Raw genomic sequence first — 22,384 nt, 5'->3', positions numbered from 1 at the left:
AAGCTTTCCACCGAAACAGAACTTGACAGTCCGCTCACACTCAGTACTGACATTTCTGACCTGTCAACTCAAGGAAAATGGTAAGGGGCACAGTGAGCAGCAGCGCGGGGCCTGGACAACGAGCTCATCTCCATGCTGACCACACCGGGCAGCTCGGGAAGGCAAGGCTCTCAATCCAGACTCGGGCCCCCAAACACACACCCCCCGCCACCAATCCTGTGTGTGTCTCCCAATACACATTCACGTATTCTAGCTGCTGAGAACTTCTTCATGCGAAGGCACGGGTGGGGTGTGATACTTTTCCAAACTATGTTTGGAACTCGAAAATTACGCTTCATTGAACTTCATGCCCAACCTCTGTTGCACAGAGATGAAATTGCTAGCGTTACTGTCCACGACCTTGACTGTGTGGCACTCCAAACGCTTCTTAGAAAGAAGGCTCGACAGGACACAGTCAGCAGCAGAACGGGGTGAGTCGGGCTCTGTTTTTAGTGCATGATTTGACAAGACCCTACTACCACAGGAAGCATTCCAGCAGGAATTCTTTGAGACAAAGAGGAAAAACCAAGGAAATGACTCAATAGATATGAAGGAAGTGCTCTCCTAGAGAAACACAAAAAGCATGGCAGTGGCTGTAATAAAGGGGAAAAGTGAGCACAGGAAATTAAAACAGTAAACGTCCCATGTGTGAGTTAGGGACCCCACTACAGTAATCCTACAAAAGCCTTTCCCTGTAGAGATACTGTCAAAGCCACATGACTGGGTCCCCAAGGACGCAGCCTTTTAAAAACAAAAGGGGTACACCTGAAATTTACATAATGCTATAAGCCACTGTGGCCCAATAAAATAATTAATAAACCAAAACAACAAAAGAGCATCTGTAAAAAGGGAGAGAACATCTGGTTTACCAGGCTTTAAAGGCCAAGAGTTAATTTCCCTTTCTACCAAAACATCCGCATCCACAGTCTCTAACTGCCAAGTCTGCGCGCCCAATGCTAACGCCCCAGCCCTGCTGGCTGGCCTTTCGGGGTAGGTGCTGTAATCACCGAACCTGGAGTCCGGCGTAGACACGCGGGAAGAGATCAAGGTGACAACCCATGGCCGACGTTCCCAGAAGGCTGCACACGTGGGGAGAAGGCTCCTTGAATCCCAGGGAGGGGGTGTGGGGGCTAGGAACCTCCGTTTCCTCCTTGCACAAGGGGGACGAGGTGCTCCTCGGGAGGGCTCAAGGAGAAACGACACACGCGAAAGCCTGGGGCGGGCCTGATGCCCGTGAGGCTCAGCAGACAAGCTGTTGTTTTGTGGGGCTCTGTGCTGTCCATCTTTGCATCCACTGCACGCCCCTAAGGCCCGGAAAGCGAATGAGCGCCGATGGCACATTCAGGCTCCTGTCAAACACACTCTGGGAGAGGCAAACTTCTTGCAAACGACCACCACACCCGACGTGGGGACACCGAAGCCCTCCGACCCTTGTCCCTCATAACGGTGCATTTTGTGAACAATACATTTTATTCAAAATGGTTTGGTAATAACTAATGATTTATATTTTACTTCTGTTAAGTATCTTAAACCCCTTTAATTTTCAGCAAAAGACTCCCATTTGCCCAAATACTGAAAAAATTCAGCATTACCTTTTGCAAGGAAAAAATAAGACAGTAGGAAGACGGTCAACCATAAATTCCCAAGGCAGATCATTCTGAGATACATCAATCCTGGCAAAGGGAAAGAACAGAAAAAGTAAAAGATTAGCACAAGAAACTCCAGGCCAAAGGAACTTCCTCAGCAACCGAAGCGCCTGGAGCACGTCTGCGGCTGCACTGCCCGGTGGAGGCAGCACGGATGCCTCGAGCACGTGCACGTCTCCGCTCCACGTCTGAGTGGGAACGCCACGTCCTGAAAGCAAAGATGGACTTCCAGAAGAAAGGCCTCTGTGGGGCCTTAGAAGCAGCCCGCGCACCTCACAGGGCTCGGCAAGGCCTTCAATTTTGGATCAGCTCTGGGAAGAGAGAGGCAATCACTGCACAAAACACATCCAGCCTCTCTGAAGACGAAAGCAAACTGGGAAAGAAAGATTACACTCTATTTTACACTTTGTAAATCTGGTCGGAGGGCAGAAAGGGTGTATTTTCTTAGATTTCAGATTAATTTTCTAATACAGAAGATGACATCTGTGCTAAATTACCCAACCTGTGCTTAATTACTGTTGAACGCGGCGGTGGCCTCTCCTGCAGCTGACACTGAGCTGGGCATGCAGCAAGTTCCCCTGCCCCCAGGGGCTGCTCAGAGGGAGCAAAAGAATATGCTAGAAGGAGGGAGCAGCCTGAGAAGGGTGGCTCAGTCAGGTGGCACCAACGTCGATACTCACCAATAGCACATACAAAAGATGGAAATGTTTTGAATTATTAACTTGATGGAAATTTTCAGAAAGTATAATGGCGGGGAAGGGGGGATCCATGCCATGTATGTGTCCACAAGGATGAAATTCACTTTAAAAAAAAATGATGTAACCAAATCATAGTGGTTTTTAAACAGCTTTATTAACAAAACGGCACTCCCGCCTCTGCCTGTGACAGCCTCCCTAAGACAGGAGAGCTCCATTTTTTAAACAAGTGGTGCCGGACACTTCATTCTAGAATCAAATGCTTTTCTCTCTGATTTTTACTTTGAAAACCAAACCGAAAAATTAAAAGAACAACATTTGTAAACATCCACTCAGAATTCCACGGTGCTGACTGGGACCTTCTTTCTGGGGTTCTCTTTCAGGCCTGGGGTATAGGCCTACATACTGTTGAGAAAGTAATCATATATTTCATACTCTACTCTTTTCAATTAATTACATGAGAAGCATTGTTGTAATGAACGGGTAAAATTCTCATCAAACGCCCAACCATAATTTACTTACCCATTCCTCTACTGTTGGACATAAAGAATACTACCACTAGCTCATGCTCCTCTGGAAGCCTTATTTCCTTAATTCCCAAAAGCAAAATTAACTGGGTCAAAATCTGTAATTTCTTATAAATGTGGCTAAAACGCTTTCTAAAAAGGTTATGCCAATTTACTTATTCTATTAGCTACATGTGACTGTACCAATTTTACTTTATCAAGATTCTGTCACTTAAAAGCATCTGTTAATTTAATAAGTGCAAGTGACACTTTGCTGTTGTTACACATTCATCAGATTATAATCTCTCCACTTGTTTATTTACTCTCTCCTCTCACATGAAAAACCTGTTCATGTCCCTTCTTCACACTGGAGTCTCTCTCACATGTTTCTTTTTCTCCCCACAAATTTTTTTTTATTGCGGAAAAACATACATAACATAAAATTTACCATCTTCACCATTTCTGAGCATTCGGTTCAGCGGGAATAAGCACCTTCACACTGCTGTGCAGCATCACCACCCTCCAGCTCCAGAACTCTTTCATCTTGCAAAACCGAAACTGTCCCCACTGAACAACAACCCCGGCTCCCCTCCCCCAGGCCCTGGCAGCCACCATCCACTTTCTGTCTCTGTGACTCTGAACACCCCAGGTGCCGCACATAAGCAGAGTCCTAGAGTATTTGTCCTTTCGTGTCTTATTGAACAGGCTGATAGGAACCAATCTTACCTCTGCATTTTCGGAATGAGGGGGAGACACGGCCTGGGGGAGAGACCTGTGGCAGGTCCCAGGGCCGGCTGGCAGCACCTCAGGGACCGGCCCCCTTTTGCTGGGCCGAGGCCCGGGGCCGTGCAACTCTGGGGGCACCCTTCCTGTGGTGTTCCAGGACGCTGGCCACTTCGGGCTGTCCCAGCAACCAGGTCAGCAGTAGCCCCACAGGACTGCACTCCCCCCTCTGAAGTCAATGAGGGTAAAGGCACTCAGCACCACGGAAGGAACGCTCAGCACTCATCAGGAAAACTTTGGTTTCAATGACGTTTTGCTCACACTTTAAGCTGACAATTCAACCAAGTCTTATCCGAGGTTAATGGGAAATGGGCAGATCCTGGCAAACCACACGGCCGAGCTGCAAGGCAGAGCGAAGACAGGCACGCGGCCCGAAGCGCAGCCGAGCGAGCCTCCTTACCTCGCCACAGTGAACGTGTCCGCTGGCAGGAGCCGAGCTAGCTGGATGAAGACGTGATTGAGGGCCGGACAGAAGCCGCACCACTGTGCATAGTAAAGCAGCAGAACGTCCTGCGGGCAGGGGGACACGGCTGGGACCGGAGCCGGGACAACGGGCTCCGCACGTCCTCGCTGCGCTTACAACCCAGCAGGCAGTGGATATACGTCGCTTAGGTGCAAATTACAGCGAAAAAACGGAATCTTTAGATCTTTCCAATTATGTGCTTTCTTAAGGACTTTCTGCAATCAGAAAACCCCCCACGTAATTCACGCACGCTCTGCAATGAGACTGCGTGGTTCATCTTCTATACTTCAAACTAGACACTCCCCACCAGCTGCAGCTTAGGACAGTGTTTCAACAGGGGCAGATGCGGGATGCTTGGCCCTCTCGTGGCTCCATACCTGCTTCTGAAGGACTACTTCCCAAAACGTATCAGTTGTCACTTCGGTGATTAAATGCTGAGAAGGGAACTGGGCAGAGCCACTTCCAATAAGATGCCTTTTCAAGGGGCTGTGGAGAACGCTGAAGTTTTGAATAAAAGACTCTAAAAATAAAGAGAAAATGAGATCAACCCTTCTCTGAGTACACGGAGAGGAGCTGGCCTACTTTACTCTCTACGTTTAAAAAAAAATGGGATGGCTTCACAGGCTCACATTTTTAACACTTCCCCTCCAGGCAAAGCCCCGCACCAAGCCACCCCGGGTGGTGGCAGGGTTAGCTCCCTCTGGCAGCAGAAGTCAGCAGACAGTAAGGAGATAACCAACGCGACGCAGGGCCAGAGGCTCTGAGACCCACTAGGAATTCTATCCTATTGTTTTCTAAGAGTACTGGTGCACAGAGAGACACCTGGGACTGTAGAAATCATCAACATGCCACAATCTTTAAGAGATTTCAACCTCCGAGAGCTTCAAGCAGAACTACAAAGGCAGTAACTGCACAAGCTGCGGTGACGTGGGACGTGTTTAACACATTAATTCGAGGACAAGGAGCTACAGTTTTTGTTTCCTTTATTAAAGTTCTTCAAGTTTCTTTCTTAAGAAGTTAAGAAAAATAAACTCAATTATATTTAGCAGAAAAACACATAAATAAAACTCATAATAAATCCAAAAACCTAACTTGAACCGACAGTTTGAGCCTCCCCACAAGCTCCGCTGTCTTCAGATCCCTCTGCATCATCTGAAGCAGCACTAATCTGAGTTTCACTTCTTTCTCTTTCTTCTCGCTCCATTTTGAGGTCCTAATGAATAATGAAATGTTCTGCAGAGGGAGGAGGAAGTGAAGACTGTCATGTGAATACTAAAGAGAATTCATTATCACCATCTGAATAACACTTAGTTGGCTATGTTTTTGAAACATAAAACCAAGAATTCTTTCCTAATCTGAACGAACCCTAAATTCTCAAACTGCCTCCGATACAGCCGACTTAAGAGTCAATTCTCCAAACCATCAAGGACACATCGTAGACGTTTTTTTCTTTTACAAGGACCCTTACAAATTTTGTCACCAACTACAGGACAAAGAACAACTGAGCTAGATGTTCCAGAGCAGGCACAGAAGATGGAAAGAAATCTGAAGAAGCTTCCTTCAGATGACCCTTACGTTCAAAGTGAACATGTTATCAGCTCAGTGATGGAGTATTACCGAACAGAATTCTGGAAAATCCACTAAACACTAACTTAAAAAGCACAGGCTTGTTTCATTGTAAGAAAACTCAGTACACCAAAATGTCACTTTAGAAAATGTGAACTGGAAGCAATTGGTAGCACCAGTAGAGTATGCACTTCATAAAATGACTGGTCACAGCTTCCTTTAAACACTCAGGAGCCTCCGTGTTTATAATATATAATTCCACATAGAAAAAAAAAAAATCACCATTTACATAAGCCCCTTCCAATGTGTCCACGGTAACAAACAAGCTTCACCTGGCCTTAAAGCCATCGTAAGACGACTCTATCTAGAGGCTTTGAGTTCTTGCTTTCACACTCTCTGAAACATGACAATCAAAGGCTCCCCTCCCACCGCATTCCTCCTGCCTCCAGGTGGCAGACACTGCCTTGCCCCCGTGTTCCCAGCGAGGCTGAATTAATAGGGCCTTTGCATTCGCACCTCCTTGTGTGCACATCGAGGCCTGGGAACAGGACAGTGTGGGTTAGTTCACCGCTGCTGCCAGCCCCAGGCGCAAGCTCTGGGGGGCGTTCCCACAATGGGGTCTGACCCCCAAAGTGGTTTTCGCTGGTTTGCAACCTGACGCTTGTTTACTGCACTTGACACTCGTTTCTTACGATCTAGGCGTCAAGGTCACAGCATCCCTGCTCAAAGCGTCATGCAACAGCAGAGCAAATGAGGCCTGGTGGCCTTGAAACTGAGACATTTACACCTGCGAGACAAAAAGGGAGGCCAGGCTCTATCGTCTCAGGCTCCAGGGAAGCTGTGTGGGGGCTCCCGTGCATCACCCCGGAACACCCCTGCAGCTCTGCACCGCCCCGCCTGTCCCCCCACCACCTGCAGCTCGCTCCACCTTAGAAGCGTGACAGAAGCAGCCGATCTGGACCGGTGGACTCTTACCGTCCAGCGGCTAACTATCCAAAGTTTGGAGTTAGGAGGCTTCTGTTCCATTTAATAGACAAAATTAGCTTCTTTTAAAATTACGACCAAGCACAGCCTAAAGATTTCACAGGAGCTAGAGAGCTGCATCAGCCCACGCTAAGGAGCCTACCCAGAAGTTAAGCGGTGCGGAGCATGCGTGGGGAGAGCCCGCAGTACCTAGGGTGAGCTTCATGAGAGCCTGTTTGGGATCCAAGATATAGTGAGACTCTTCTTTCACGTCGACGATCGTGGCGAACTCCTTCACCCGAGCGGCGCTCGGCGCGCCCAGCCTCTCTGCGTACAACCAGAACAAATTCGAATCCAGCAGGTAGATGTTCAGGGTCTTGTTGGTCCTGCAGCTCAGGCCCGTGAAGTCCGTGCTACGCACGTCTGCTTCAGGAAAGAGGTCCCTGTTCTCCTCAATGTGAGGAACGGAGCTCGCGGGGCCCACCTCACAGCTCTCCTCCAGGGAAGAAAACGCAGTGGCCGGGCTCTCAGAGGCATCGCGCTCAGACCCAAGGAGGCCCGTCATGGCCCTGCTTACGGTCCTGCAACACGCAGTGTAGTACCTGAAAGGGCTGTAGGAACTGAGGAAGTTGCTGCACTCCGTGCTGCCCGACGCCACCTGATGGAAGGTCTGCTCCTTGAGGTAGAAGGAATCCAGCGCGGCTGCCATCTCGAAGAAGCTGCACCGCGGCGTGCTGATGGAGCCCGGCCCGACGACCCGCGCCGTCTGGTTGACACACAGTTCACAGACATTGCGGGTCCTGGAGAGCGAGCGCCACTGGGGCAGCACCACGGTGTTACAGCAGGGGGACGCTGTGATCAGTGGTGGCTCCGGCAGCCCGACTGGGGACTCAGGTGCCAGGGAGCTGAACACCGGGGCGTCCACCCGCCGCAGGTGCTGAAGGAGCCGCTCCACCACCTGGTCCCTGTGACAGTTGTTGTACTCCAAGGCCACTTCGGTGATCTGAAACACAGGGTGGAGCTCGTGAGAGGCGTGGAGATGACTGAGGGAGAGACCCCGTAGCTTGAGGCCTGGAAAGCATCCTAGCCTGATCCACAAGAAGGAACCCCGGCTGGAAGTACTGCGTCCCACAGGAGGCCATCACAGCAAAAGCGATTAATAAAGAGGCGTGGGTTACTTTTCAGGACATGTCACTCTGTTACCAACAGTGAACCGGTAGCTGAGAGCCAGCAGGGTCTTAGCGGTGGACGTCTCAGTCTACCATGCGACAAGCAGAAAGCCGGGGAGGGGAGGCAGCTCACCCCACACACACAGCCAGGGAGGAGAACCGGAAACAGATCTCCAGCTGAGTGCACTTTCCTTTACATCTTTAAGACTCCTTCATATGATGTCTCCTTTCTTCATCTTAACTAATAGTCTAAAAACTTCCTAAACACCACATGAAGGGATCAGAGTATTTCACAGCACCCATGTTTCCAATAAATTCAGGCCTCACAGCAGGCTATGAACTCAACCTGCTCCAAACCATACTCATCCATCTCGCCTTCCCCCATAAGCTCTTCCCCACCTATAGCAGCCTCTCCAGGAAAAGGGCATCACCAAACTGGAAAATCAGTTAATCCTCAGTTTCCCCTCTGCGCCACCACAAGTCTCAAACCCAGCCTGCTCGGACTCCAGCATGGAGAAGCAGGCCCCTCTTTTGCACACCCATTGTCACTGCCTCAATTCAGGCCCTCAGTCGCCACTGGCCACCACCATTTTCTCTCCCCGACCTTTACTGAGCCTCCAGACTGCCACCACTTCTTTTTAAAAACACAACCCTAAGCATGAAACTGCTCTACCAAATGACATTCAATGGCTCCCTATTACCCAGAGGATAAAACCTAACCCACTCTGGCCCAAGGCTGCCTTTCTGGTGTCCCCTTTCTAGACCAGGACAGGCCCTCTCACAATGCCACCCCTTCAGAGGCCCGGCCGGCCAAGGCTTCTCCATCTGACAAACCTCAGCCCATCCCCAAGGTGCGGCCCCAGGGTGGCTGCTCCGTAGAGCTGACCCATCCTGCCCCAGGAAGAGCCAGGCACTGCATCTGCAGGGGCCCAGAGCCCCTCCCGGGGTCTCGCAGAGTCTGCTGAGACAGCCCTCTTCCCCACGAGCTCATAGATCTGTCTCGGCAGGGGCCACGTTTGATTTGTCCCGCTGTCCCTGGGCCTAGCACAGAGCCAGGCATGCAGCAAACGCTCAACAAACACTTGGGAAACGAACGCACCTCAGGGTGACAGACACGCTCCCACTACTCGGTGAGACCAACCGGTTGCTTTACCCTCAGAGCGGTATTAGCCATTTAGATTCACGCTGCATTCCAAGATATTCAAACCGAGTACCTTCCACCACCCACCACCCACCACCCACCCCAGCTTCATGAGAAAGACAAGCAAGTCACTATAATCCAAAGGCACTTACTGTCTAAAATAGAATCCTGTGCTAAGTTGGATCAAATCTCGACACATTTAAAAGATGTTAAGTCACTCAGGATTTTGCTTCGTTAAAGAGTATGCGTGTGTGTATGTGTGTAAAAACCATTTAACGAGTGTTTTTCCAATTTCAAAAAAACCCCAAGTTTTACAACGTGATATTTATAGAGAGAGTTAATTCAAGACATATATTTGTACAGAAAAATAAGTTGTTTGAGTAGTTCTTGGGTCTAAAAAAGGTCACTTGAGATGACAAAGCAGCGTTTTGTTCTTCCCCCTACACAAACACCTCTCGGCCCTTTTGGGATAGGCTCTGACAGCACGTGGTAACCACCAGGTCAAGCCTATATAACCCATCAAGAGCCCAGCGCACTCTGGCCCCATCGTGGCATGCTTTACGTTCAAAGACACAATAGGAGACGACCACTCCCACCCACTCCACCGAAAACCCCACAGAGGAAGGCATTTACTGTAGTCTTTCACAAAAAGTCCAAGTAGGAGTATACTCGGGACAGCAAAATTCCTTAAAGAGTCTCTCTTCCTTCTCTCTCTCAGTCTTTTTATCGCTCACAAAGCAGCCATGCAAAGGATATTTTTAGTTGAAGAAAACATTTTGTATAGAGCAAGCCTCCTGAAGAGTGAGGAATTCTTATTTTTCTCCTATAAATTGAACTGGTTTTGACTTTTGTATCTTTTTCATAACAGGCAGTTTTGAAAATATAACTCCAGCTACATCCCACACGTGACTCCCTTGATGTCATATTTAATTTCATGTGAACTAATAAGGAAAATTTCCCAAATAACTTCCAGCGTTTGCAAGGTAAGTGCTTCCTTCCATTTTCTGCAATCAGAGAAATCCGTAAGTCTGGTCACGCCTTTGCTGAGCAGACACACACTGCGAAGGCCTCAGAGCCGTGCAGGCGACGCTGACACCAGCTGCACAGACTCTCTGCCGGCTGTGGGAAGCACTCTGACACGCACACCGAGATGGCGCATGACCTCTCAGAGCTCTGCAGAGACGCCGGGGTCAGCAGGCCAACAAGGCGTGCAGTGCAGGCTGTGCTCTCCGGTGGGGGAGTGTGGACGTGTGTAAGAGCAGCTGCCGGTCCTGGCTGGGGCTCGCGGTGCGGCCACTACATGGCCCTCTCTTGCTGACCCTCATGTCCCCCACAACAGCTGCTCCGAAGCTCCTTGCTGGCAAGCACCCACTCTACAACCTCACTCCGTGACGACCTCTCTCTTCACAGCAGTGAAGCTGCCTCGACTGTCTGTCCAGGTGGGAATGGAAAAATAAAGCTGAAGGCCTAAACTCCTTCCGGGTCTGGGAGCCGATGAGTCTAGAACTCACCCTGCTAAGCGAGGCCCTGGCGACTTCCTTGTCTCTGGTCCTGTGTCACGACTTCCCTGGTCACTTCCTATCCCCACCGCCACCATCAAGCTTGGATCTTACCACTTCTCACTTTTCTAGAACACGCTGCCAGAAAAACTCTAACAACAGTAACGTTGCATTGCCATCTGCTGACATCCCTTCACTGTCATCGAGACTTGAGGGCTCTAATCAATCCTGAAGTCTTCAAAGAAGCCCCAGGGCCTCTCCTCCACAGGTCTTTCCTGGGTCTTCTCCAATCCACCCTCTATGGGGACCACACAACCCGTACTACCACCTGATACCCAGAGCCGCAGCAACTTCCATCCCTTTGCCTCTGCTCCGGCGGTCCCCCCCTGGAGCCCCCCTCAGCACACACCCCCGCGGGTCAGTCTCAAAGACCCGCCCCTCCCGCCGCCTCTCCTAACCTCTCCTCGGCCCAGCCCAGCTTCCCGGGACAGAGCCCTCCCTCCTCCCGGTCCTCCTGACCTGGCCTGGGGCTGCCCTTCCTCCACCCTGACTATGAGCAGGTTCTTGCTCCCCTATTGGACAAGGCTCCGAGACCAGGAGACCAAGGCTGTGTCTTCTCCATCCTTCTCCCCGACGCCTCCCTGGCACGGTGCTTAATAAACATTTGCTAAAGCGAGCTGTGGTGAAGAGGGAAACGTGGCGCACAGGACAGCGGGTGGGGCGTCGTGCTGAGACGCTGCCTCGTCTTCAGCAACCTCCACCACACGCTGAGGTTAAGGGGGCCCAGTCACCTCCCAGGGACACTACGAGCCAGCCCCAAGGACAGCAGCCACAGGCAAACTGTGAAGAAAAGGCCGGGCCACGGGCGGAGGAGTGAGCTCAGCCGGAAACGAAGGGCTGGGAAGCAAGTGTCCGCCCACCAGATGCCTACATCTGACCATGACCCCTGAATAGGGGACCGGGGCTCCAGTCACAACCCACCGCCCCCGGGACCCCGTCGCACCCTAAGCACACAAGGCAGAATTCTCAGGAAGGAAACTTTAAAAGTTAAAGTAAAAATCTACGACCAGAGGCAAAGACCTTGGTTGAAAACCCCACTTTGCCTACAAAGAGCTTTAAGGCTCTTAACATCAGAGGCAGAAAAGGCCTAGTAATTTGAAAGAGTGTCTTAGTTCATAAAATCTCTGTGTAGTGAAGATTTGCTAAAGAAATTAAGTCTTATTACTTCAAGCGCTCCCTAATCAGCAGAGAAGAAACAAAGCGATTTCATTTCTCTCTTCTTCATTCTGTGCCCCTGGCGGGGATAATAACTTTAACAGAGAGGCTCCAGGGCAGCAAAGTGAGGGGTCTGGCTGGGCAAGAGCCGTGCCTCCCGGTTCCCTGAAGGCAGACCACCAGGCGCGCGGATGGCTGGGGAGGCGGGGCTGCTGAGCCTGGCCAGGGGAACACTGTCTGAGAGTGGTCTTGGCCAATGAAGGGGTCCCTGAGGGAAAGAAGAGATAAAACCCCCAGTAAATCCAATTTCGCAATCCCAGGAGCTCTCTGCTGACTGTTATTGCTCTCTCTAAGTGCCTCCGAGTGGTCCGTGTGTAAAATAAACTCACACCCGGAGAGAGGGAGCGCACCAGATGGAGCAGAAAGGCAGGAGGAAGGGGCAGACTCCTGGCGGCAGCTGTCTCTGAAAACCACGCTGGCCATCGGTGCAACAGGAAAGGTTCAGAAAAACAAGGGGTCCCAATGTCACCCCTGCTGCTCCTGGCTGCTGGGCTGAGGACGGCCAGGGCCAGCACTCCAGCCAAACCCCCACGACAACGGCATCTCCTAGGCCATATAAACCCCGCCTGCGTTGCTGACCGTTCCCTCTGTCCCTCTCCCCAGCATCAGTCACTGCAGGAGGAGCGACATCTGGGCATTTGGGTCCCTGTCTCCTCCACCTCACCCGGACCCGAGCAGCTGTCAGGACACGCGGCCAGGGAGGCTGCAGCGGATGCTATTCTAGGCATGGGCCCTCCTGCCCATCTCTAGGAGGAAGCAGTAATGCCACCGAAACGCACCTGCCATTCCTGGCGGCCACTCAGCTACTAGTGTCATCACTCTGAACGTGTGAGGAGAGCAGCCCAAGTGAACGCAGTCTCCCTACTCCCCATGAGACACCTTTACGACTATGCCTCTTACCTCATCGATTAAAGGGTGACTTTCAGCTAAGGGATTAAAAGGGATAAATAAAAAAAGTGCTGGTCCTTTCTTCAGCTCATTATTCAGCAGGAGACTCTTGCCGCCATGGGGCCGCAGCCATCGAAGGAGCGTCTCTCGGTTTTCCAAGGCCCACTTGTAGATGTTCTCAGCTGTGTAGTTGATGACCTCCCTGGGAAAGACCTGCGAAGGACAAACGCACAGAGGACAAAAGGATCGAAGTGCATCAGCGCTGTCCTCGAGAGGCCCCCATCAGCCCTGCCACTCCACAGCTGAAGAAAGGGAGGCTCAGAGCCGCGGCACGATCTGCCCTTGCTGGTGCTGCTAAGGCCTGGCTCTCCTTCTCCAGACACAGCATTTCCTCACCAGTGGTTGGAAAAAGCAAAAGAGGCTGCGAGAGGTGACTTTCACATCACGTGATTCATCTTTTCCCCTTCAGACAGACTCATCTATCAACATATAATTCTCCCTGCCTGCTCTGGCAACAATGACCTCCACCGCCCTGTCCAAGGGGAGCTATTAAACGGCAGTGGGTCTTCATAAAAGGATCAATGAATATCTAAGGGAACAGAAATTACGGAGTCAAGGATCATTTCCATTTTTACCTTGGTCCTTCAAAAGCTGGCTCCAAAGGGTGGGAGTTTGTGTCTGTTTTGCTCACCTGTATCCCCAGTGACAAGAAGAACCCCTGGCACAGAGCAGGAACTCAGTAAATATTTGAATGAATCCATGAATGACCCAGAACCTGTACAAGGCCACGGACCACACTGTACGTGTGCGGAATGAAGGGAAGAAACACTGATTGCTTTGCTTTGTTTTTCCAAAGTATGTCAACATAAAATTACTTTTGAAATTCCAATGATGGAAATCACTAAGTTTCAAACAAAACTCCCAAAAAAGTGCTTTGGAGGGTTCCACAAAATGAGATATTTTATACCCCCCCAAAATAGAGATTTAAATTGTCTCATAACAAAGATGTCCACTGCTTTTATTTTTTAAAATACTGGTATCCCAATAATATCCACTTGACAAAAGAAATTCTGCTGCTAAAGCAACCAGCCAACCTTGGAGACCGTGGGCGGACGCACTGAACCCAACACGTTTTCCAGTGTCAGTCCCATCATCCCACCTTCTTTTCTCCACCTATTTTAAATTTCTTTCTCAGTACTCTTTACTATAAACAAATATGACATATGTGGGCTGTACAGCATGCCGTGAAAGAAGGATGAAGGAAAATGACAGACAGCAAAAGCAGATGAGGTCAAGAGCAGCTTAGACAGAGGCACAGGGAAGTGGGAGGGCGGCAGAGAAACCACCACAGCAGTGGTTCTCAGAGTGGGATGGAGGGAATTTGACATCATAACAAACATTTCTATTTGGAAAACACAAAAATATACTTGATTTTTGGAATACAAACTGCAAGAAGTAAAGCATAACATCTGGGACACTGGAGATGTGCAGAAGCCAGGGCGACCGGCCACTGAGGGAGCCCCCTGGAGAGGGCCTGCGGGTACCTCCGCAGGCACGAGACCCGCACGCTGAGCGAGGGGAGCACAGGCCTGAAGGGCTGCTACACTGAGCACGGGGAACTGTACAGGAACGACCTGTGAGCCGCTGACACTGTCGATGAAGTCAGAGACAGAAAACACTTATGAAAAATAAACTCTCAGTGATAGGACTGAGGAAGCAGCAGTAAACAGAGCAGAAGCACAGGACTAAGCAGAATACAGGTCAGAAGCTCAGAAATAGCCGAGCTGGGGCTGGTCCACCAAAAAGCAAATGAAATCAGGTAACAAAGATGACAATGGAAAGAAAAATCAGGGCTCTCTGGGGTGAGAAGCTATCGACTTCTCACTGTGACTTGACACGAACTTCAAAGTCCATGACATCAGCTAAGGAGAAAGCCATGTCACGTTACTATTCTTGATAAATGGAACAAATGAACAAAGAACGTTGCCTAGTGGAAGCTTACCCTGAGAACAGGGGCCTAGAGTAACAATTCTCCAACAGAATAATTCTGCAACTTCATCCAAGAAGGAAAACTAACCAGGCTGCATCCGAATCGGAGACTATAAACAAAGAATTTCTAGATGTTAAACTCAAGAGCCCACGTTAGAATGCACGGGCTCTGAACCAGGGACAACTGGGGGCTCTCGATGGGTTGTAGGAACTCTCAATTTACATATAAAATCATGTGCACTTTCCTAGGGAGGGTGTCCATAGATTTATCTAATTCTCAAAGAAGCCTCTGACCTAAACAAGGTTAAGAACCACTGCGCTAATATAAACGTGATTTCAAAATACTTACAAGTGATGTGTTGAAATGTCTATGTAAATACACACTTCCAGAGTGTACTAAGGATACCAGTTTCGCAAGATGTTTATTTGTGATAACCCCAAATCGTACTGTTCCTAGGTAATCTGAAACAGAAAATTTTCCTTTATTAAAGAAAGAGCCTATGCCTTGAAACAACCACAACACCCATCGGTCAAGTCTTGATGCGCAAATTCCCCAGAGCAAAGCCCTTCTGGTCACCTGGCCTAGACAGGAGAGGACCTCAGTCTGCTCCCGAGCGCCGGCTCTCACAATCACCTGCTGGCTTGTCTGTCTGGGACAATCTGGCCTCATCTCTTGCTCCTCCATCCCCCTCACTCACTAGCCCCACCTCAGAGCCCAGGCACATGCTGTTCTCTCTCTGTCTGGACACTTCCTGGCCAGCTCCCCCTCATCATTCAGATCTCAGCTCCGACCCCTCCTTTTCCGAGAAGCCTTCCGTGACCGCACCACCTCTGGGCAAATACTCAGAGGATGAAGTCTCTAAGGGGAAACTGGGGCTCCTTCCCCACTCAGGCACTCCCTCTACCATCACCCTATGTTTTTACAGCATTTACTAGCATCTACCTAATCTGATGACTTATTCAGATTTTCTTTGGTCCAACTTCCTCTTGAATTCTGTGAAATTAGAAACCTTGTTTATTGCTGTTACCCCAGTACCTACAGCAGTGCCTAGGCATATGGTCATAGATCAATAAAAATGGGTTAAATGAATGAATCTAGCATATAAAAAGAACTCATACAAGTTAGTAAGAAAAAGTACTTAAAATGGGCAAATCACAGAAAAGGAAATGTAAAAGGCTAATAATTACATGAAAATATACTCAACCTCACTATTTCAAGAGGAAAGCAAATTTAAAAAACCCCATTACTTTTCACTCTTAAATTGCCCAAAATTTGAGACACAGGAAATATCAAGTATTGATAATCGGTAGAGAAACGAGCACTCTGACAAAACGCTGGTGGAAAAGGTAACGGGCAGCCCCTTGGGAGAGCAGTTTACTGTACAGATTACAATGCAACACGGACGCAGCTGCAGCCCTACAATTCCACTTGTTAGTGTCCAAGTATGTGTGCTCAGAGTCACACTCAAGGACAGGCACCGAGGAATACTCTGCAGATGTTAAGAACAACGGGGCAGGGCCATCTCTATGACATGAATAGATTTTTAAGACACGTTGAGTGAAAAGGCAAGCTGAAGAAAGATAAAATATACTTTTTACGTTAAAAAAAAAGCAACCACCTCACACTCATAAAACAATGTATTTTTTTCTATAGGCACATTTGTTTACATATGTCTAAAGAATCTGCAAGGAGAATAAAAGTAGTTCTGTGTTGGGGATGGAGATCAAAGGGGACTTTATCCTTATGTGTGAAGCCTTCTTTATTCCCAAAGGAGTATATATAAGATTCATGTGACTAAAAACTGACTGAAATATCTAGTATTAAAAGAAGGTGACTAAGATGGTGTAGGAAAAGGTCTCTACATTCTTTCCTCTCCCCTTTCTGCTTTATTATCAGACGTTAAACTTGAAATATTACCAAGTTACATCCAAGTAGCTGAAATATAAGAATATTAAAGTACTAAACACATGGTCTCCAGCTGAGTCACAGGAGCCCACCTTCCTGCCGTGGCCCCCTCTCTGCCTCGGAGGACCGCCTGCCGAGGGTGGGGTGGGAGTGACCGCTGGACGAGCTTTAACACAACCCTGATCACTCTAAAACGGCACAGAACCAAAGAAACACAGGAAGAACAGACCAGCAACACAGAGATTGGTTACTCACAGGGTGAGCAGAAAAGGGGGAGGGAGGGGAAGTGGGAACCAAAGAACAGGGATGAGGCGCCTGACCCTCCTCCTCTGAGCAGACCTGTCTAGGTCAGACTCTCGGAACTATGGCAACATCTCACACCCTGGAGTCATTAAACCCACCAAGATGTGGGGGGACCCAAGGCGGAATACAAGCACTAACAAACACACCTAACTGTATCGCCAACGTATCAGACCAGAGCAAAGGGGGGCGGGGTCGGGGGAAAGAGCCCGGTAACTGGAAACAGTATCTTGACTGGATACTATAAAACTAAAGACAATGAGAGCCTGGATTCTGGGAGTGGGAGGAAGAAGTAATATATTAAGAGGGAAAGACTAAAATGAACTCTGAGGAATCAGAAGGAATTAGCATAAACTTACAGCTTTTAATACATACACACAGAAACACACACTCTGATAAGGATAGAGAACTACAGATGTGTGCATGTGTGGGTATAAACACATATGTGTCCTAGCTCTATCTGCTCAAAAGGCCTAGAAGTAATGACACTTGATACCAGAGAACAAACCTAGCACCCAGATCTTAGTTTCTAAACGCCATTCTCCAGTAAAAGGAACCAGGGCTCCTTGGAGAAGAGGCTGATTCTAGAGCTGGAGGAAGGAGAGTACAAGACGGGCCTTGAAACCTCTGTTGTGTCAGAAGGAAAGAATGCTCATAAAAGGATGGGGACTTGTTCAAAGGACATAGAAGCCAACCCAAGATGCTCCTCATGGCCAAAGATGGAGCAGTCTGAGCAGCAGAATGAACAGTGACCGTATTCTTCAAAAGTGTTAATTAAGGTCATGAAAGACAAGGGAAGACTGAGGAGTTGTCCTAGGTTGGAGGAGACTAAGGAGAAAGAAATAACTAAATCTGATGTGGGGTCCCAGATCGGATCCTGGAACAGAAAACAGACATTAGTGAAAACACTGGCAAAATTCAAATGAGGTCTACACCGAGTTAGTAACACTGTACCGAGGTTAATTTCTTAGTTTTGACAAAAGTAGCATTATGAATGGTTATATAATATGTCAACACTAGGGGAAGCTAAGGGAAGGTAGGGAATTAGGGAGCTCTCTGCTCTATTTCTGCAACTTTTCTGCAAGTATAAAATTAGTTCAAAATTCAGCTTTAAAAAAAAAAATGGCGTAACATATAAGTTCAGATCCCCAAGCCGCCAGAAGGAAAAGCAAGACCTGAGAGAGGATATGAACTGGTAGAACCAAAAGATACCTCGGGTCCAGGAGAGGGCTGAACCTCGGTGGACAGCCACAGCTCAAAAGAGAAGAAGAGAAGGAAAGGCAGCCAGTGAGGAAATTCATTTGCTAGCCTGCCAGAGTCACCAACATGATTTATTGGAGCAGAGGAATAAGAAGTGACAGCCTGACCCAAAAGCTGAAAGGGGCCATTCAAAAACTTGTTTAACTGTGTTAATAATCATGGACAGGTTGCCTGCACAGAACAGATTCTAACATGCCCAAAACATACTACAATTTCAAAACTGTACTTTTCGCACACAGAGAAATTTACAAAAATCACCCATCTTTTTAAGCTCCTGCATACAGTGGAAACCTTCCTGGAGAAGCAGCTTAAATTTGCAATCCCACGTGTACAAGGAGCACTTGATTTAGCAGATGACGTTTATAGTGTAAGAATGATGTAGGAAAATAACATTTCTCATCGCCATATCCAGAACATTCTGTGCTAAGCAGGGCTCCAGGGCTTTCTACAATAGAGTCTTTGTCATTTATAAAATGAATAATTTTGTCCTAAAAGTAATGAAGCTTCAATACTGTAATTAAGGACTTTGAATTTGTTGAAAAATTAAAAATAAATTCAGAATAATGTTCTCCCCTGCCCTACCAAAGAAAAGGTCCAACAATGGCATGATCCTATTCAATTAAAAACAAAAACAGGGGCCAGCTCCGTGGCCGAGTGATTAAGTTCGCGCGCTCCACTGCGGCGGCCCAGGGTTCGGATCCTGGGCGCGGACATGGCACTGCTCGTCAGGCCACGTTGAGGCGGCATCCCACATCCCACAACTAGAAGGACCGGCAACTAAGATATACAACTGTGTACAGGGGGAGTTTGGGGAAATAAAGCAGAAAAAAAAAGATTGGCAACAGTTGTCAGCCCAGGTGCCAATCCTTTAAAAAAAAAAAAAGAGGAAGATTGGCAACAATTGTTAGCCCAGGTGCCAATCTTTAAAAAAAAAAAATTGTTTAAAAACAAAAACAAAAACAAAAGCCTCAATAAGTTCTGTTAGCCAGGTAACTGGCCAGCTTAGTCTCTATTAACCATCCAGTGAAAGGCGTCAGAAAGACCACCACGAGATGTAACGGGATCTTCAGAGATCAGTTTCTGCAGCTGGTCATACAGGCAACTAAGCAGGTCAAGGTGACCACAGCACGAAGACTAGCTTGCCTGCTGCTTCCTACAAAGAAAAGGTGCTGAACCCTTGATCCTGTGTCCCTCAGCTACAAGGCCACCCACTGGGCACATGGCCACCACGTAGGCCCACTGCATCACGTCCCCCACGGGACTGCGGTGAGGGAACCAACGCTATAACGCTGATTCGCCGTTGTGTGCTTTGAGTAATAAACGGCCTTGCTGGGTCCAGGAACTCTCGTCTACTCTGGGCACTTCCGCAGGTTCACCCCCCGCTGTCTTGTGTGAGGCTGAGGCTCTTCTCTGCCACTAACAGAGCCCCACCTCTGCTCCCCACACCCCAGGTACACTTCCAGCAGCCTTCTTAGGCCTCCCAGACACCACGGCCACCACTGCCCTCTTGGCCACCACCAAGGTCTCATCAAGAGGGACAGGATCTGAAATTCCATCCGGTTTCCACTCAGATTCATCCGGCTCACTTGTGATCTCCCTGGTTTGCATCGGAGGTTTTTTTTTGTTTTTTCCTTTTGCATAACGTTTTAATATCAGACTGCTTGGTTTTGCTTAAAACCATCTGCCTTAAATTCAATTTTTAATATTAAAACTTTGGTTTTGTATCAGGGTAAAGCACACACATTCTGAGGCAAGAACTGCCTCAGTGAGGCAAGATGTCAACATTCTCAAACATTCCAGAAAGAATAAGAATAGTTTCTTTTGTTAGGAAAGAGATTTGTAATTTGCTTCACAATTGATAATAAAAGGTCCTGCCAGAAGCAAAGCTATACAACTCATACGCACCAGCCCAGACCCCCAGGAGCACACTCTGCAATGGTAACTCAAGTGCCTGCAGGACACCCACTGTCTTAGGAAACAGTCTCTCTTCCCTGGGACACTGGGACAATGAGGTCTACGTCCAGGGTTGCACTGTCCTTTTCGGTACACACCAGCCACACGTGGCTGAGGAGCGCGTGAAATATGAGCAACTGAGGGACTAAATTTTTAACTCTATTTGATTTTAATTAATTTAATTATAAAGTGATAATCAATTCAGTTATTAGAAAACTCTTAAGTGTGTTTAAAACAACTTGGGGACGTAAATCACTTTTTAAACTGTAAATTTTATGACCTCTGAATACTGATCAAGTATTTCCAATGAAAATTTAGCGTCTGAATTGAGATGTGCTATTAAGTGTAAAAGTATAAGACTTGGTTCAAAAAAAGAATGTAAAATATCTCAAAAGTTTTCAGACTGATTACGTGTTGAAATGATAACACTTTGGATACACTGGGTTAAATAAAATATATTAAATTAATTTCACCTATTTCTTCTTAAATTTTAATGCAGCCACCAGAAAATTTTAAAATACCTACATGGTTCATGTTGTATTTCTTTGGACTGTGCCACGGTGATAATGACAAAAAAGCAAGATTCATTTAACTCAGGCAGAAAATTAGGCTGAGACAGTAACTCCAGTAACCAGTAAGTCTTGATAATGGGCAATTATCTGAGGATACATAGGACAACATTTCTCGCATTTTTTTCGTGAAAACTCTGATTATTTTTAAGAAGGTGCCCCCTCTCTCCTTTAGAAAGGAACTGGGGGGCTCGAGGCCTGGTGACTCTAGGCGTAAACTGCTGAGCTTCTGACACAGTTCTCTCCGAGTCCCGGCGCACTAGCTGTACCACAAGCAAGGCGGCCAAGGATGCGCTCAAAGAACGAACAGAAACGCCACAGCTGAACACCGTGGAAACCTGACAGCAGGACTGGCCGTCTGCTCACCGGGAGACCTCTGTGTGAGTTAATCTCGCAGGGATCATGGGACAAACGGAGCATCAGGTCAAGGAAAATACTCATAAAGATAACTGCTAACGAATAAACCATGACACACTTCAAAACTAAACAGAGCTGGCTTAAGTTACACGGCTTCCGATCAGCCCAGCTAAGCACTCGTTGACCCCTGGGGAAAATTTCTCTTTCTCCTCCGGGAAGCAGTGACATTCCAAAAGGCAAACCTGGACCTCGGTACCTCCCATCCCAGAAATATTCCTCACTCTATCTACACTCAGCCATTTTTATTAACTTCTACTTTCCCACCCTTCTTTCCAAGGTTTTGGACAAGGAAGAAAGGAAAACAATAGGATTATATAAAAAGGGATAACAACAACCCCTCCAGCGTTACTTAGCACCTACAGAGTGATTCATAAGCATTCACTGGGTGATGACTTCACACATTTCCAATGGTAAATACACTCACCAAAATGAAAAAACCTTCGAGAAATGTAAAATATTACAGAAATGTTTGTTTTCAACGTCTGAACTATGACTATTACTTGCATTTTTTTCCCTGGAAATGTGACATTGAGATTTGTATATTTACAAAATTCTCAATATAAAGCACAAAGCAATTATCTAGGAAAAAAGTTGGCATTTGGGCACCAAAGATACAACATGCACATTCTGGTGCTTGCCAAGATACTGCCAAAGTCTGAGTGAACATGCAACTGCTGAGCTGTGATTTTCTCTTTCTTGTGAGTTACAGAGGAGGGAAACAGAGAAGTAGTTCCAATACGTTACTTTAGGGGCACGTAAAGTATACAGCTAAACACGCACTGTCAGATAGACTAACGTGACAGTAAACTGCCCTCACACCATCCGCTCCCATTTAACCAAAGCATAAAATTACAATCACCAATTCAAATACTTCCCTTGCATTTCAATTCAATTCCTTTTTTAAAAACCCATTAGGGAAGGAAGGACTTCACAAAAGAAACCTACCCCCTTAGAAACCCCTCCTCCACTTCCTTTTAGGCTGCTCTGAGGGTTTAGTACAGGGGACACATGTTTTCATTTTTTTCCCCAGACAACCCTTTACAAATATAAAAACAATTCTTAGCTCCCAGGCATAAAACACAGGCCAAGGGCCAATGTATTTTCAAGCCCAAGTGTCCCTGAGAGACGACCAGGGCAAAGGTCCCTTATCCCTAGATGGGGAAGCTGAAGACCAGCAAGAAGGGGCAACTAGGTGGGCCAGAGTCACACACGACACCTGCCGCTAGTGTGACTTACCAGGAGAGTTAGTCCCTGCTTACAGGAGCTTCCTGTTAGGAAGATACCACTAAAGTCCAAGAGAAAATGAGGAAATCATGCTGGCTGCTAAGGAGGAGCCACGCCAGCTGGTGCAACAGGA

General features: G+C 47.8%; 1 protein-coding gene across 2 annotated transcripts in view; it reads right to left on the bottom strand.

Annotated features, from left to right (window-relative positions):
* Positions 1-22,384, bottom strand: part of TXNDC11 (thioredoxin domain containing 11) — a 55,071-nt gene that overhangs the window by 3,517 nt on the left and 29,170 nt on the right. For both annotated transcript variants that reach the window (XM_070484921.1, XM_014849959.3), the window contains exons 6-11: positions 14,972-15,084; positions 12,646-12,846; positions 6,872-7,664; positions 4,510-4,652; positions 4,070-4,179; positions 1,632-1,712 (exon numbers count right to left, since the gene is read on the bottom strand). In XM_070484921.1, coding sequence (XP_070341022.1) covers positions 1,632-1,712; positions 4,070-4,179; positions 4,510-4,652; positions 6,872-7,664; positions 12,646-12,846; positions 14,972-15,084 — 1,441 coding nt within the window. The remainder of the gene's footprint in view (positions 1-1,631; positions 1,713-4,069; positions 4,180-4,509; positions 4,653-6,871; positions 7,665-12,645; positions 12,847-14,971; positions 15,085-22,384) is intronic.

This window comes from Equus asinus, chromosome 14 (assembly GCF_041296235.1).
Source record: "Equus asinus isolate D_3611 breed Donkey chromosome 14, EquAss-T2T_v2, whole genome shotgun sequence".
NCBI lineage: Eukaryota > Metazoa > Chordata > Mammalia > Perissodactyla > Equidae > Equus > Equus asinus.
Note: the sequence above shows the minus strand (reverse complement) of the source record. Positions and strands in the feature narration are given on the sequence as shown.